The sequence below is a fragment of the Mytilus galloprovincialis genome, chromosome 3 (assembly GCF_965363235.1).
Source record: "Mytilus galloprovincialis chromosome 3, xbMytGall1.hap1.1, whole genome shotgun sequence".
NCBI lineage: Eukaryota > Metazoa > Mollusca > Bivalvia > Mytilida > Mytilidae > Mytilus > Mytilus galloprovincialis.
This window is the reverse complement of record NC_134840.1, coordinates 74,801,805-74,820,191: the sequence shown is the minus strand read 5'-3', so window position 1 is coordinate 74,820,191 and position 18,387 is coordinate 74,801,805. Positions and strand designations below refer to the sequence as shown.

At 31.8% G+C, this 18,387-nt stretch overlaps 1 protein-coding gene across 11 annotated transcripts in view; it reads right to left on the bottom strand.

The window, feature by feature from the left end:
- Positions 1-149: 149 nt before the first annotated feature.
- LOC143068925 (echinoderm microtubule-associated protein-like 2) overlaps positions 150-18,387 on the bottom strand; it is a 58,503-nt gene continuing 40,265 nt past the window's right edge. For all 11 annotated transcript variants that reach the window (XM_076243310.1, XM_076243308.1, XM_076243311.1 and 8 more), the window contains 12 exons: positions 17,192-17,287; positions 16,248-16,382; positions 14,123-14,222; positions 13,339-13,499; positions 12,957-13,082; positions 12,080-12,211; positions 11,129-11,285; positions 8,096-8,193; positions 6,998-7,085; positions 6,200-6,295; positions 3,225-3,355; positions 150-2,869 (listed from right to left, as the gene is read on the bottom strand). In XM_076243310.1, coding sequence (XP_076099425.1) covers positions 2,729-2,869; positions 3,225-3,355; positions 6,200-6,295; positions 6,998-7,085; positions 8,096-8,193; positions 11,129-11,285; positions 12,080-12,211; positions 12,957-13,082; positions 13,339-13,499; positions 14,123-14,222; positions 16,248-16,382; positions 17,192-17,287 — 1,461 coding nt within the window. In that variant the 3' untranslated portion in view covers positions 150-2,728. The remainder of the gene's footprint in view (positions 2,870-3,224; positions 3,356-6,199; positions 6,296-6,997; positions 7,086-8,095; positions 8,194-11,128; positions 11,286-12,079; positions 12,212-12,956; positions 13,083-13,338; positions 13,500-14,122; positions 14,223-16,247; positions 16,383-17,191; positions 17,288-18,387) is intronic.

Genomic DNA, 18,387 nt, shown 5'->3' with positions numbered 1-18,387 from the left:
CAGAGGGATGGACAGACGAACAAACACACAGACCAGAAAACATAATACCCCTCTACTATCGTAGGTGGGGCATAAAAATATACTTTTTAATTAGATAACAGCCTCTTGAAATCAACTTGTTTACAGGAGAGACAAAATCAACATCATGGTTACAAGAAATGTTTTAATTATCTATAGTAGTCTTATCAAATATAGAGTACACAACAAAAAACAAGATACATGCATCATTATAGTATCATCTCTCAACAAAACACTGACTTATATAACATTACTGTTCATATACAACATCAAACTGGCAGTGTTACCATATCACCTTTGTTATCATAGAATTATTGTAAACAACAAATATAGTATTATGTCTTAATTTTAGTACTTAACAAAATCTCCCTTTTACAACAAAGAATATAAAATATTACCAACAATCTACATATACTATTGTCGAATTATTCATTCTTATTTTAATAAACAATTTATATTTTTAATCTCAACACTTTCATATGCTAGGACATCTTCTGAGTATGAAATCGATCAATTTGATTATTTGAGTGTACCTTTTTCCAATTCTTTCCCTTACGGTATTATTTGAGCTGCATTTGAAAGAAATCAACCTTATACAAACAAATACTGATGCATGAAATACATCTGTTAACCTATTTCAGGTTGAAACAAATCTCTATGGAAAGTCGGTAAGGGACGAGATCAAAAGATCGATGTAGGATAAAAAACTTAAATCAAATAGTTTGGGGGTGGGGGGGGTTAAACTTCTGCAAGTTTTGTATATCTAAAATCGATTTTTATATACATCCCTATTGGTCAATCAATTTTTCCCAAATTAAGTTAAAATTTATCTGTTATATAAAGAAAAACTAGGCAACAGATCAAAATTCATCATTTATTTGGTATTTGAATGTTCCCAAAATCTATCAAAGTCTTTAACAAGTTCATATATAAGCACCTATGTATAAGGTTGATTTCTATTTGATTTCTATATGATGCAGCTTATTGGTCCATGTCTCATGATAAAGTGATATACGTAACATATCAATTCAAACTTGAAATAAATGCATCAAAGACAATTACCACTTGGCCGATTCAGAATCTAACGCATTATGGGTAATATTTCCCAAAGCTTACACAAAAACGTAATGATTGGTTTAAAACGAGATAAACAATGAAAATTCAACCAATGACTTAGCGTTATTTTCTTTTTCGTGTATGAACAATGAGATTACACTTAGTCCTTTAGATTCTGAAAAGGAGAATTCACCTTTTCATTATCTAAAGCACTATGGGTAATCCTATTGTTCATACAATTTGCATTGTTTAGAACTTTTTAAACCAAACACAACCTTTTCGTGTACCCTTTTGAAAATAATACCCAGAATGCAATCAAGATTCTGAAAGAGCGAATGGCAGATATTGTAAAAGACTTGGTATTAAATGCAATAAAGGATACAAAAAATGTTCGTGAAGAATTTCTCTTACAATTAGTTGCTTTACAATCTTTAGAATGACCCTATACTATACCAACTTCTCTCTATTAATTTTGATTATCATGATTACAGTAAAACCTATAAGAACCTGATTATCTAGATTAAAGAAAATTGATTAGAACTTGATTATCATATATTAAAGTTAAAAGATATTATTTGATCTTTAACAACAGATTATTTTTTTAAATTCTAACAGAAATGTCATTTCCTCCTCCAAATGAAAATGGCAAGATTTTATTAAATACATCCACTTCTTTTCTCTCTCTCAAAGAATATATAATAAAGTGTTTTCCAATTGTGTGGACATGAACTTGAAATGGTTAACAATTACAATCATCTTGTCAAACATGAATCAATTTGAATTTGTGATTATAAAATTTAGAGGTTTTACAAAAAAGTAGTAACACTTATTTTATGGTTTGTACATCTAACTGACACATGCAAATACAGTTTTTTTTCCAGAAGAGTATTTATATCAAGTAATTCTCATACAGACCAATAAAAATATCCAAAAGGAGGGAAACTTATTTCTTTTAGTTTGTTGATACCACATAAACATTACCTTCAATGAAACAAACAAGTAATTAATTTGTTAGCACAAAATGTCAAACTACAAATTAAGTTCAATTTTCATGATATATGATAAGAACTGGTACTTTTGGTACCAAATCACTGAATAGTATGTTTCAGAATCCAAAGGACTATGGGTAATTTAATTGCTAGTACCCCAAAATGAAAATAACATCACATCATTGGTTGTATTTCCATTGTCTATGACATTTTTAACCCATTGCGATGTTTTGGTGTACACTTTTGAAAATATTACCCAGGATGCGTTAGATTCTGAAACGTCGAATTATAAGTCAGTTTGTAGAAAAAAAGTATCAAAAAGTAACAATTCCATTATAACAGTCATTGCCCACTAACATTAAGAGTGGAAACCATTTAATAAAAAGAAATAACAATAAAAGATTCATAAACTCTATATAAAGGAAACCTGTCCTACAAAGATTGTATAATAATTTGCTCTGATCACAAACCAAAAAGGTTGCACTAGATAAAATGAAACAACAATGAAGGTATCCAAAAAGTTCAATTTCCATTTCAATAGCAAGAAACCAGTCCCTATACAAAGATTCCACTTTAACTGTCACTGATCATTCAGGTGTTTTAAGTTAAGCCTAAAAAGGTAAGGTATAACAAGGTCCTGTGTGTCCCAGCACTAACTTTGGTCTTCAGTCATTATCAGCTGCCACTATCTGCCACTGCATTACAGACATGTCATTGCCTCCTGTTGACAGCACACGAGAATCGTCAAACAGGAAAGCTACGTTGGTCACATGACTACTGTGAGCTTTGAAGGACTGACATTTTGTCTGAAGAAAAAAATATAAACAAAAATGTTAAGTCATATATTACTTTGCCTTTTCATAAAACTTTGCAAATATTTCAATTTTTATGTAGCAATGTGTTGTTTTTTCTGTATCACTAGTAATATCCAGAAGAAAGGCTTTGAATATTCAATTTCAATGTCATATAAATTCTATGTTTTAACAACCCAACTTGAAAGTTTGAAATTTGAAAACTCCACTTAGATACATAACTTAATGAAAAGACTATAATCTATGATGTGAGGTAAATGTTTAGTATCTCCCATATATAGAATTTAACTGAAGTTTTGTGATACGACCTAATGATGATCTTTTTTGGATGTCGAGAAACATTAACTACCTTAGGCTGACTACATGGATACTTGAACAGATTCACTTTGCCAAAATCATCAGCTGATACCAGTAGTGGTTTTTTATGTGCTTTTGCACAGTTGTTTATGTCAGTTCCATCAGCACCTCTTGGCCAGATTCCTGAAATAATTCATCAATAATTACATATCTATCTATAAACCCATACTGTTTAGAAAGCTTCAAAAGGCATGACAAAATGTCAAACGATGCAAACAATAGTTATATAAGGTACCAGGCTTATAACTTATACGCCAGACGTGCCTTTTGCCTACATAAGACACAACAGTGACGCTCAGATCAAAATAGTTATAAAATCAAACAAGTACAAAGTTAAAGAGCATAGAGGACCCAAAATTCCAAACAGTTTTGTCAAATATGGCTAAGGTAATCTATGCCTGTAATAAGAAAATCCTTTGTATTTTGAACCAGATGCTCTGCAAGGTGCAGCTTTATACGACCGCAGAGGTCGAACCCTGAACAGTTGGGGCAAGTATGGACACAACATTCAAGCTGGATACAGCTCTGAATTTGGATTGTGATTAAATAGTTAACACAGCATAGGTTTCTGACACAGAATAATGGTGATCAAATGAACTTATAAAATATTTTTTTTGCTTTTGAGCAATTCACTATGCTGTTGAATATTAATCCTCTCAAACAAAATATTGAAAAATTTTCTTTTTAATTTCTGAAATCTGAAATGAGAAAACTGACCCTCCTCCCCCAATTTACTTTTCACCTCCCCCTTCCCCTTATTCCAAAAATGATCTCAATTCAAATACTAATGGAGTTTGCAACAATAACTACTCATTTAAATACATCATAAAATATTAAAATATTAAAATGCTATACAGTCATGGTTAAAATTAATATTAATCAATAGTAACTTCTAAAAAAATAAATGGGGAATGTGTCCAAAGGAACGATGCCCCTGCTAGCATATAACGTTTTAAAGGGACATAACTTTCGAACTGTAAAAGTGAAGCTGCCAAAAATTGAACTTAAACTGAGTTTAGAGGTAATAAGCATTATATACACATTTAATTAAATTAAGTTAAGACAAACTTAAGTGAAGAGAACAGAAACTAAAAAAATCTTAAATTTTTCCACTTGTAAAGGGGCATAACCCTAGAATGGGTTCAAATTCAAAGTGCTTGTATTCACTGAATGGTAAAGATTGCTTTAATTTATCAGTTGGTAGTAAAGTGAATTGCATTGTATATTGTATATAGCATTGACTTAAGTTGATTCAACTACTATTCTGGACAAAGAAAGATAACTTCAATTTTCAAAGAAAAATTTCATAAAGTATTGGTTTTAGGTTATTCAACAACCATTCTGGACAAAGAAAGATAACTCCAATTCATTGTCTTGAAACTACAAAAATGTTTTTGGACCCTTTTTTGTCCTTTATTCCTAGACTGTTTGCCCCACAACTTATTGTTCTGACACTAGATAAATGCTTGTTTTGGACCCCCTTGTGCCCCTAATTCCTAAACCTAAGGGACGATAACCCCCAAAATCAATCCAAAGCTTTCTTTTGTGTTATAAACATTGCGTTAAAATTTTATTGATTTCTATTTACTTATACTAAAGTAATTATTCGGAAACCATCTGTCTTCGGACGAAGCTGAAGACGCCGCCGATGAAGAGCTGATACCAATACACGACAAATGTTGCGGTTGTATAAAAATTCATACTTTTGTTAACAGGAAATTTATCAAAATTACCATACAATTGACATTCATGTCAACACTGAAATGCTGACTACTGGGCTGGTGATAACCTCGGGACGAAACATCCACCAGCAGTGGCATATGTACATACAATTAAAGTGTTACCAAGTCATAAAAGCAGAGAGATTCATTCAGAATTTATTTTTGTGTACATAATGGATAGATTAGACTATGCTATGAAATCAAAACAAATCTTTCTGAGCACTGAAATTTTGTGAGGACATAGACTTTAGTTGGTTAAAGTTTACAAGTTATTTTACAATGGGGAAAAAACAACAAAACTAAAACAAGTAGTAATATCAGAATGATCAAGTAAAAAAAAATATTTTCATAGAGGTGTTTAACAACCTTGAATTCTAATCAGGGTCTCACTATGTTGACAATGCAGTCTCAGCATCCTTATAAATGACCTTCAGACCAATCAAAATACCAAAATACTTTCAACTTGGTTATTCAGAATGGAATCAAGTGTGAGCAATTTCATTAGTCATTACTAATGGGACAACCATTCAACTTCAAGTGGGGTTATGTTTTTTTTTTATGAGTCAGATTTTTTTTTTTCAACACTATCAATCAAATTAGGAAAATAACATCACATTATAGATTGTATCTCCTTTGTATAGTATGTTTTTAACCAATAGCAGTGTCCTGGTATATGACTTTAAAGTATTACCCAAAATACTACAGAGTTTGAACAGGGAATTAAGCAACCCCATTAATGTATTGGTCTGTTACAGATATATATTTACCTGCAGTAGCAAATGACAATGTAAGAGAGGAAGATGAGGTTTCGGGAATAATGCAAAACCACTTACGAATTGGTACATTAATATTATAATAAATTTACCTGCAGTGGCAAATGACAAAGTACAGTTTTGTGAAGCCCATTCCACATCTCTTAATGAGGAGGATGAGCTTGGGGAATAATGCAATACCACGTATGAAGCGGAACATTAACATTATAATATATTTACCTGCAGTGGCAAATGACAAGGTACAGTTTTGTGAAGCCCATTCCACATCCCTTAATGAGGAGGATGAGCTTGGGGAATAATGCAATACCACTTATGAAGCGGAACATTAACATTATAATATATTTACCTGCAGTGGCAAATGACAATGTACAGTTTTGTGAAGCCCATTCCACATCCCTTAATGAGGAGGATGAGCTTGGGGAATAATGCAATACCACTTATGAAGCGGAACATTAACATTATAATATATTTACCTGCAGTGGCAAATGACAAGGTACAGTTTTGTGAAGCCCATTCTACATCTCTTAATGAAGAAGATGAGGTCTCCTGTTCACAACTGGGTACGTTCCCTGAAAGAGTGAGGCAAATCATTGAAACATATCACCAGTTTATTACGTAGATGTAAATTGAATAAAGACAATAATGAGAGAACAACCGAATGACAGAAGCAAACAAATGATATCAAGAATGTCATTAAGTTGCACTGTATAAATAATTTTCCAATCATTATAAATGAAGTAATTGATCATTTGAAAAAGCAACAAGAATTGATGCCTCTTATCATCCAAGGATCCCAATTTTTTCTCATAAATTTTGACATTTTTAGAAGGCTTAAAGTTAAGCTCCTTTTTTAAAAATTTCAAATTCATACTAAATCTCATGGCTTAAACAAACTTGAGTTGAAGGCTTCACAGTATTTGCTTTATGAAATTTATTCCATTTTGTAAAAAATGTACAAAAGGAGATTTATGGGATGCTTAACTTTCGAAACTGAAATGATTTTAATGACTAAATCAGTAGTCCTCTCTTTTCTAAAATATGGACAACTGATTGTGCCTGAAAGTATTGGAATATTAATTTAATCCTAAAAACCTTCAAATAACTTTCAAAAACATATTTTATTAAAATAAAATTAGAGAATAAAAAACAATTTCAGGACGTACATAGGTATGGAACTATCTACAGACAAGGGTAAAACTTAATGCCCCCTTCGCTATGGTGGGGGCATAAAAAAGAAATCTATACAGAAAAAGTAACATAATAGTACTTACAGAATAGTACTTCATAATCTCCTGAGTTACTGCATATATATTTCCCATCAGCTGACCAGTCAATATGTGTTATAAAACTACTATGGCCCTGTAAGAATTTGGAAAATAGGTAATGTATATTAAAAACAAGAATGTGTCCATAGTACACGAATGCCCCACTCGCACTATCATTTTCTATGTTCAGTGGACCGTGAAATTGGGGTCAAAACTTTAATTTGGAATTAAAATTAGAAAGATCATATCATAGGGAACATGTGTACTAAGTTTCAAGTTGATGTAACTTTAACTTCATCAAAAACTACCTTGACCAAAAACTTTAACCTGAACTTCGCACTATCATTTTCTATGTTCAGTGGACCATGAAATTGGGGTCAAAACTATAATTTGGCATTAAAATTAGAAAGATCATATCATGGGGAACAAGTGTACTAACTTTCAAGTTGATTGGACTTCAACTTCTTCAAAAACTTTAACCTGAAGCGGACGGACGAACGGAGGCAGACGGACAGACGGATGGACGAACGGAGGCACAGACCAGAAAACATAATGCCCTCTACTATCGTAGGTGGGGCATAAAAAGGTTTTCATTGTAAAAGTGAGTCTCATTTGACAATTTTCGACTATCAATGCTTCTCAAACTACTATGTGTCTGTTATCATTTGGAAAACAGGATGTTTTTTTTATAAAAACAGTTTTGTTGTTGTGAAAGTGACAGTCTTATTTGACATTTTTCTGTCATGACATCAATGCTTCTCAATATGTTTAATTATTAACTATAATGTCCAGATATTTATTCTAAAAATAAATAGGTATTACATGAAAAAAAAAAAATTTGTAAAAATGTCTCAATTGACAATTTCTTCCATTAATGTGTTAAAAAACTTCTATGTTACTGTAATAATTTTGAAAGTAAGTATTTTCTATACAAGAGGATTTTTTTGTTTAGTGACAATCTCATTTGACAATTTTTGGTGATCAATGCCATCTTTTCACTACCACTATTCTCAACTTTAGAAGATCATTTTGTAAGTAATTCAAATATTTTGGTATTTCAAATCACACTGAATATTATAATTAATCACTAATATATCCACTTACATGACATCTACCAATACGATTGTATTTCTGTCCTCCCTCTTGGACATCATAAACATATATATAATTGTCTCTAGAACCAAGTGCTAAATGAGATCCATCTAAAAATTAAATATAATAAAATGTTATTGAAACAGGAACAAGATACAGAGTACTTGCCTAATCAGACACACTGGGGGACCAGAAAAATATGTCGGATTAAGCAGGGTGTCAAAATACTCAGGTTTATTCTGCAAGGATATGCATATTTTGGGACCATGAAAATATGTTGGTTAAAACAGGATGTTGGAATACTCAGGTGTCAGATTAGGCAAGTAACACTGTATATCTAATCAATTTAAAATATGCAGAATATTTTTTATAACTTGCTATAGGCTTTTTGTAGCCCAAAAATAACAAATTTGATATTGAATATCATATGCATTTCTAGATGTGGTAGTAATTGGGCCCCCTTCCCAAATAACAAGTACTGTAAATTTTGGAAATTATTGTGTGCATCTATTAGGCAACTAAATTTAATTAGTAGATTTTCATCCAAATTTTTGAAAACAAGAGTGCACACGCTAAAATGTCTCGCCTTCTATACTAATCATTGATATTATGTAGATAGTCCTAAGTATAAAGCTTTAATACAACTGTCTCATAAACTTAACATTAACCAAGATAACTAAACAAAGACCAATGAACCATGAAAATGAGGTCAAGGTCAGATGAACCATGCCAGGCAGACATGTACAGCTAACAATGATTCTATACAACATATATATAGTTGACCTATTACTTATAGTTTAAGAAAAATAGACCAAAACACAAAAACTTAACACTGTGCAATGAACCGTGAAAATGAGGTCAGGGTCAAAAGAAACCTGCGCTACTGACATAAAGATCATAAAATATTTCCATACACCAAATATAGTTGACCTATGGCATATAGTATTAGATAAAAAGACCAAAACTCAAAAACTTAACTTTGACCACTGAACCATGAAAATGAGGTCAAGGTCACATGACATCTGCCCGCTAGACATGTACACCTTACAATCAATCCATACAACAAATATAGTAGACCTATTGCATATAGTATGAAAAAAACAGACCAAAACACAAAAATTTAACTATAACCACTGAACCATGAAAATGAGGTCAAGGTCAGATGACACCTGCCAGTTGGACATGTACACCTTACAGTCCTTCCATACACCGAATATACTAGCCTTATTGCTTATAGTATCTGAGATATGGACTTGACCACCAAAACTTAACCTTGTTCACTGATCCATGAAATGAGGTCGAGGTCAAGTGAAAACTGTCTGACAGACATGAGGACCTTGCAAGGTACGCACATATCAAATATAGTTATCCTATTACTTATAATAAGAGAGAATTCAACATTACAAAAAATTTTGAACTTTTTTTTCAAGTGGTCACTGAACCATGAAAATGAGGTCAAGGACATTGGACATGTGACTGACGGAAACTTATTAACATGAGGCATCTATATACAAAGTATGAAGCATCCAGGTCTTCCACCTTCTAAAATATAAAGCTTTTAAGAAGTTAGCTAACACCGCCGCCGCCGCCGCCGCCGCCGCCGCCGCCGGATCACTATCCCTATGTCGAGCTTTCTGCAACAAAAGTTGCAGGCTCGACAAAAATGGGGCGGGTGGGAGAATTTTATTTCTTATTTCATATCTTCATATATATATACAAGAGTAATAATAAGCTTATATACATGTATGAGGATTCCTACATAATTTTTCAAATTCTTAAATTAATATCTCTGATTGGCTTCCATTGTTCTACATGTACACAGGAACATATATATTAAATTTATTAGTTAGATATACTGTTTCCAGATATACATGATGTTATTGCCGCTTTAGAAACCTTTCATTTTTTAATAATTACATTAGATGTATGTTTCATTATGATACTTTATTCTGATTGGCTAACTGCAAATCACGTGTTATTCCGTAAGCAATTGCATTGCTCAATAAAACTTTTCATTCATGATAACACGTGGTTCCACAATAAAGTGCACAGGTGAATTAAATAAAACAATAATAAAATTCGTGTTTTCATGATCATTGCTAAAAAAACGTAATTATAAGTATTGAATGTTTCTTTTTGTAACTTCATAGGGTTGTAAAAGCAGTTGTGACCGTGCACACATTTTAAGAATGAAGCGCTTTCAAGCTTCATACAAAATGTACCTCGGTTAACGCTTTTACACCCCAATGAAGTTACAAAAAGAAGCATTCAATTCTTAAGTAAACAGCAACCTTGTTGAGAAATGCGCTCTTCAGTTGGACTTACTACACCAAATTTATTTTGCTTTCTTAGCAATGTTTTGTTGTCCCCATAAAATGAAGCAACTATGCATGTCATCATAGACCTGTAGAATCATTTTAAATTACTTGTATAAATATGAAAACCAAAATTTTAAACAGGAAGTTTTGAATGAAACGAATATTATTGACAGTTACTAGTAACGGAAATAAGCAAAATCCAGAAATCGTAATTTTTTTCAAAATAAAAAAATTGGGCAAGACAATTTCAGAGGGGCGGGCAGGGATGAAAACCTATCAAGTAATTTTAATTTTGCCTTATTGAGATTTTGTCATTTTAAACTAAAAGGCAATTTTAATTTTGCAATATTCAGAAAAATTCTGTTTAATTCATACAATAAAAAAAATGCTAGTTTGAATTTTTGCAATTACAATCCTGTCACATTTTTCGCTATAATAAAAACATAGCAATAATATCTGAATTTACAGTACATGGTACATATATTTTCTTAAAAAGTTTCATGGCTAAATATGAATATTAAATTAAGTATTTTAAGTCATATGTCAAAGTTTGATTACATTCCGTAATGATTTGACAAAGTTATTGAGGTCTTCAACCTTTAACCACAGACTGAACCTAAATGTTGACACCACCAAAGAGGGAATGTATGATCACTATGTCTCATTTATGTGACAAAATGTGGCAGGCTAGACAAAAACAATTTACATAATTTATACGAAAAATTACCTGGTGAAAATAAACAACATTCTATCTGTTCATTGCCATCAGTATGTTCATCCACAATATTGTGTGTTGATGTATCAATGGCAACCCATCTGCCTGTTTCCATGCCAACAACTACTGCACTGCCATCTGGACTGAAACAACATGAATGTCCAGGGTCCTGCAAAACAAAATAGTTTTTCCTATATTGTAAAGTACTCAATGTTTTAAAAGAAGATAAAATGATATTAATGAAATAACCTTTAATTAAATCCCTTACCAAAGTTGACATTTATGTAAACTGTGATTGAACATTTTGATAATTCTTTTTAGTAATTGAAAATATATATCATGAAATACAGACTTCTTTTTTGGATTGAGTTAAGCCTTCCAATTGATATTTTATAGTGTGTCTTTCTATGTTTTGATGTTAAACTATTGTTTCAGAAAAGGGATTAGGTTTGTTACCATTAACATGTTTAATCCCACTGCAAATGTTTGCACCTGTCCTAAGTCAGGAATCTTATGTACATTGGTTGTCCTCTGTTAATGAAGTTCATACATGTTTTTCATTTCTCTTTTTTGTATAGATTAGACGGTTGCTTTTTCCTGTTTGAATGGTTTTACACTAGTAATTTTTGGGGCCCTTTAATGCTTGCTGTTCGGTGTGAGCCAAGGCTCCGTGTTGAAGGCTGTACCTTAACCTTTAATGGTTTATTTTATAAATTGTTACTTGGATGGAGAGGTGTCTCATTGGCACTCTTACCACATCTTCTTATTAATTTTTGTAACAAAATATCTAAATAATCTAAATTCCTTCATAAAGTAGACAGGCCCATTTCTTTTAAAACAAATAAATTTCTTTTAATATGACTGACAAATCATTAGCATCAAAATAACTAAAGCAAGTTTTGTTGCAATGTTTCTTTGCAGTGCTCTTCCATATATAGTTGCACATCAGGTCTTCAGACTTACCGGTAACTCTAGAGACCACACAGCTGTCTTTGCTGTACTGTCCCACATGTGAATCATCTTATCCGACCCTGCAGTCAAGAACTGTTGTTGTGATGGATGACAGGCCAGTCCCCACAACTCATCAATATGGCCCTAGAGTAAGAAGAATAAGTATTTAGTACAGGCAATAAATACTACATAGCTTGATATATAAATCTATGCACAGGAATTATTTTGTTTTACACACATGCTACTTTCTGGTATGTTCTTTTTGACCAGGCCAGATTTGGTTTTGTTTCGTCTTTCAAAGTCTATCCAAATATTTGGCAAAGAATTCCACTCAATCAGGTGCTAGGGGTGGTCTTTAAAATGCAGTGAAGTGAGAATATTTCTTATTTGTTGCTCTGTGTACATGGCTTTACTGTGACTGACTTTGAGATGAAGAACAACAATAAATGCAATGCTCATCTGCTTTTTGTATCTATTTGCTGTGCATGAACCAGTTGTTCAGTGGTTGTCTTTTGTTAATGTGGTTCATACATGTTTCTCGTTTCTTGTTTTTTTTTATATAAATTAGACCCTTGCCTTTCCTGTTTGAATGGTTTTACACTAGTCACTTTTGAGGCCCTGTATAGCTTGCTGTTTGGTGTGAGCCAAGGCTTCATGTCGAAGGTTGTACTTCGGAATATAATGAATTTTTTTTTTTACAAATTGTGACTTGGATGGATGGTTGTCTCATAGTCACTCATACCACATCTTCTTATTTATATTACAATCCTATTAGATTTGATTTCTCACTTCATCACTACAATCTTATATCTATGTTATATCTATGCATGAACAGCTCTATATCTATCTTATATCTAAGCATGAACACTTCTCTGAACCTATGACATACCTGAACTAAAGGTTGAAGCTCTAAGTCCAATGAACCACATAGTATTGCATTCTTTGTAGTTCCAATCAATGTTGGTCCACCTTGACCTTTGCTGATCATTCTTACTCCACCATACTCTTCACCTATCTAAAAAAAAATAGAACATCAAAACATTATTTTTCATCATTGCAAATGTTTTTTATTTTTTTTAATAAAATTAATATTTTTGTGTTTTTTGTCAAGTTTATTGAAATATTTGATTGGCATAAATATAAGTGGTATAGATAAAAGATCACAAATTTCAAATCTATGTCATTTATACATATATGTGAATGACAGCAACTATTATCAATAGACTGTACTGCTAGATCATTTAACTGAGACATAAAATATAAAAATTAACCTCTTTCGTGAGTCCAGTACGTTGATATGAGCTATCCCATTGTACAATTTTTCTATCCTTTCCTCCCCCTGTTAATATGGTTCCATCCTCTGGGTCTACACATATTGAAAATATTCCACCTTCATGTGCCCCAGTTATTGCTTGTCCTGCCTTAGTGCTTCCTATAAAGAGTAAATATGACATTTTTTAAAACTGTCATTATAATGAACATAAAAACAAAAGAACCAAAATAACAATCAGTTACAGACATCTATGTTAAAGCTATTTATTTACAACTAAAACAAATAGTCAAGTTTTGCCAGACTTACAAGTTGATATTGCTGTTAACTGATCTGACATTGGATACATTTGAAGTCAGTTATAAAACTTTTTAATTATTCTATTAAAATCAACAATTTTTTGTGATGGTAATACATTTATGTAGTCTAGATATAAATCATACCCATACTTGAATCACTTGTTATAACACAGATACTGGTAACATACATCTATTGTTGGACTATTTTTTTTTTAAAGTTGTATGATGCCATTGATGCAGTTTTTCACCAGAGATCAAATGATTGTGTATGTAATCAATCCCAGGGAAAGGTATGGCCTCCAACAATGTACAATATCCATCTATCTTAGTCAGCTTAAAAAAAGGCTAGTCATGTCAAATGCACAACAACCAATAGACTGATTTACTATATAACAATAAACAAACATCAAATGGCTTATGTACAATAAATAACTTTCTCAGTCTGGTGAAGACAATGTGTTTATATATACAAATGTATATACCAACCTTTGGGCCAGACAATTATGCTGCCATTTGAGTCCCCTGTTATAACATCACCATTCTCAGCAAAAGCAATACACAGCATGTACTTTGGCTTGTCTACTTTCTATAAAAAAAAAAACATATTCATATTTAAAAAAAAAAAAGATGAAAGTTTACCAGTAAATTTAAATCTAAAACAAATTTGATGTGGACAATCAGCAAAACAGAAATATTTTCTGTTTTTTTTAAATTTCAAAGTAGTTATAACTTTTACAGCATAAACTAGCTAAGACATCAAATCTATATACATTCAACACATGTTCACACTGGGTATCTCAGTTCGAAAATACAAACTGTTTTACATATACAGTTAACTCTCGTTGTCTCGAACTCGGTTGACTCGAAATTTCTTATGAGTCGAAGTTTTCACGTGGTCCCAAACTTTATTCAATACAAAAGTATGTAATTCGACTTCTGATGAGTCGAAATTGGACGAGTCGAAATTTCGGTTGAGTCGAACTCAATTTACGGTCCCAAGGTTAACTAAGTATTCAAAATTCATTTTTTATCTCGAACTAATACACATATGTCAAAACATGACCTCCGGGATTTAAATGGATTGCAGAGTTAATCTGACAATACACGTGTAATTAAATTTCCGGTCACTGACCACTGTATTGATTTATGACATGCTATTTCCATGAGTGTTTATATATTTACCTAAGATTATCTTTTATAGAATTTTGATAAATAATTAGGGATGCATTGTTAATGTTCATGAAAAAGTATTTAAAATGTTTACAAAACAATTAATTTGTGATTTACACTAATGAGCTTGGGTGTGTATAAAGTGAGGATTATGGCTTCCGTTGATGATCACCTAAAAACTACTCAAACGGCGTCTTTGATCTTGTTATACTCTCTTGGAAAAGCCATAGGATTTTTTTTAATTGAAACAATTGAATAAGTAAAAATAATGTCATTATAATAATAAAAGACTGTGACATACAAATACATCGATCTGATACTAGAATATCGATCCCCTTGCCATATTCACTCGGATTTATTTTAGCTTTACCAAGCTAAGCAAGAGTTGTGTCCCTTAGATTGTCGAACTTCCGGTGTTCGTTTGAGTCGAACTACGTGTATCTCGAAATATTTCTCTGGTCCGGCTGACTTCGACATAACGAGAGTCGACTGTATTCAATGTACTACAAAATCACCAAAAAACAATTATTTTTTTAAGCCAAAAAGCACAGATTTAAAGCTTTATTTTGGTTTTTATTACTAATTACCTGTCTTAAAAATTATATACTACAGAGTCAAAAAGACTGTAATATGAAAATAGTCTACATAAAACAATATAAAATGTGTTCTAAATACAATGAAAACTCCAAAGAAACTTGCTTTCTACTATAAGACACACTTAATTTGGCAAAATCCTTACATTATTCAGGCATACATTCATGGTATTCCTATGTTTGAAATGTAAGCAAAATTAATAATAATCAAAACCATAATGAAAATATTTGTAGAATAAAAAAATAGCAAAATAATCGGTTAAAGAATAATGTTCTGGAAAACTCCCATGGAAGTTCATATAATGATAAAATATCAAGGGGAATTGTATAAAAATCCAACAGTTTAACAAAATAAGGAATAAATTGGAATAAGCTGTAACCTTGAACCATATTTACTTACCCAAAACTTTGGACAGAGAAAATGTATTTGTTAATTTCGTATAAGAAATAACTCTTTAGCTACAGAAACTGAGATATAAAAGAAAATTACAAAAGATATAAAGAATATGGACAAATTGTGACTCTGAATTTATATTTCTGAACATACTGCAAAGTTACCACAAAAGTTTCTATGAACTGACATTTTATATCCAGTTGCATATGTATATTTTGATGAAACAATCTACCAAACTTCATGTACATAACATAAATCATGTGACTTACAGATGAGTTTTAAAGGACAAAAGGGCTCAAAAGTTGATACCTTAAAGAGGCACAAACTTATCCTTCTGATGTCAATTGACCATAGAACATTGAAGTTTTTTCTGAGAAAAAAACCAGACTAATTTCAGCATAGGCCAGCACCGTGTGTAACCCTAAAGACTTACATCATATACGCAATGACTTACGTCAAACACGCCACTTTTTTTAGTTAGTTTTCCAGATTCCAAAGTCCAGAACTGTATGTGTCCTTTGCCTACATCTATTATACTATTTGGTTCTGACGGGTGAAATTCAACTGCCAATATAGGATCTTGACTACCCTAAAAAGTAAATCAGATACTAGGTTGAGAAAATACAAAAATCAAAATTCAAACTAGTGTCATGCTCTTTTCAAAACAAAGTTTTTTTAAATCAATTACATAGAGTAATTTATAATGAACAACTGGCACAATTATCAAATTAATTCTATAACAATTTCTGAAAATATTATCAAATTAATTCTATAACAATTTCTGAAAATATTATCAAATTAATTCTATAACAATTTCTGAAAATATTATCAAGTGATCACATTTTTCCAGAGCAGACAATTTTAAGTAGTATTTAAGGATACTAGAATGTGTTATTTAACAAAATATGAATATCCCTGATTTTCTATCCAGACCAATTGGTGGCCTTGGGCTGTTTTCTGCTTTGGGGTCAGATAAACATATATCAGGAAATGCTACGTACAAAGGATGTTATTACTTTACACAACCTATCCAAAAATAAAAACATCACAACAAGTTTTGATTTAGCAGTATAAAATTGAGAATGGAAATGGGGAATGTGTCAAAGAGACAACAACCCGACCAAATAAAAAACAACAGCAGAGGGTCACCAACAGGTCTTCAATGTAGCGAGAAATTCCCGCACCCGGAGGCGTCCTTCAGCTGGCCCCTAAACAAATATATACTAGTCCAGTGATAATGAACGCCATACTAATTTCCAAATTGTACACAAGAAACTAAAATTAAAATAATACAAGACTAACAAAGGACAGAGGCTCCTGACTTGGGACAGGCGCAAAAAATACATTTAAAATTCCAACTTCTTCATTCAATTAATAGCCATTTCACAGAATACTTACTTTAGTATTAGCCAGCTTACGACCTTTCTCTACATCGTACACAAACACCTCATGTTCATTACTTTCATCAACAACACACAATTTAGCTCCACCATCCTGTAATATGTAAAACTAGTTGCTTAAAAAATAACTTGTCATCTGGGCTTGATTAGAAGTCAGATGATATTTTACCAAGCCAAAGTCAAAGCATTTCATACCATAAAATAATTCTGTTTTAAATTGTTATTGCAATTATTATGAATTTGTTTTACTACAATGTTTTTTTTCTCCTCCAACAAATCAGTCATAACTATAACAAAATTTTGTATCTTAAAAAAGATTAGGTTAGAAAACTTTAACATTTGAATGATACTATCACCTTAGTGTCCTATGGCTCTCAAATATTTACAGCTGATTTCCTAATGCTTGCAAAGTAAAACTTTGGTTGGCTTGCTTGCTTTGTTTGTATAATTGTTTATACAAGCTTTGTAAATAAGATTGACATCTTTAAACAACTTATTGGCATAGTTTAACCTGTATATGTCATATCTGAATTTAATTGGGTGTTATCCTAATGATTGTACAATATACAAACAAAGCAAGCAAGCTAACCAAAGTTTTGTTCTACATGCATTAGGAAATTAGCTGTAACAAAAGAATTGTCCTAGTTAATTCAATATGTTCAGGACAAAAGGATAACTTAGCAAATAGTGGACATATTGGTTAGCTGATCAGCAACAATAAAATAATTATCAAAAACTTTTGACTGGTAGCAAAACTGGTACAAACAAAGTAACAAAACTCTGTAAAATGACAAGGAACACTCCTGCAATATTAAATTTCTTTCTTTGATTGTTTCTATAGCAATATGTTATTGTTAAGCCTAAAGAAATAGGATACAAATACACAGAAAGAAACAAAATTATGACAAAATTTAAAAAAAAGAAGATATGGTAGGATTGCCAATGAGACAACTCTACACAAGAGACCAAATGACACCGAAATTAACAATTATAGGTCACTGTACGGCTTTTAACAATGAGCAAAAGTTTTTATTGATCTTTGGTCGAGAATGACAAAATCAATAAAGGGCTGCGCTTTAGCGCATAATACGCCCGTTGCTCTTTTAACTTGTCTTTTATTGGAAAACTCCCCCTTTTTTGAGCATAAAAATTCATATCAAGAAAATGTGAAATCTGAAATTTATAAAAATTGAA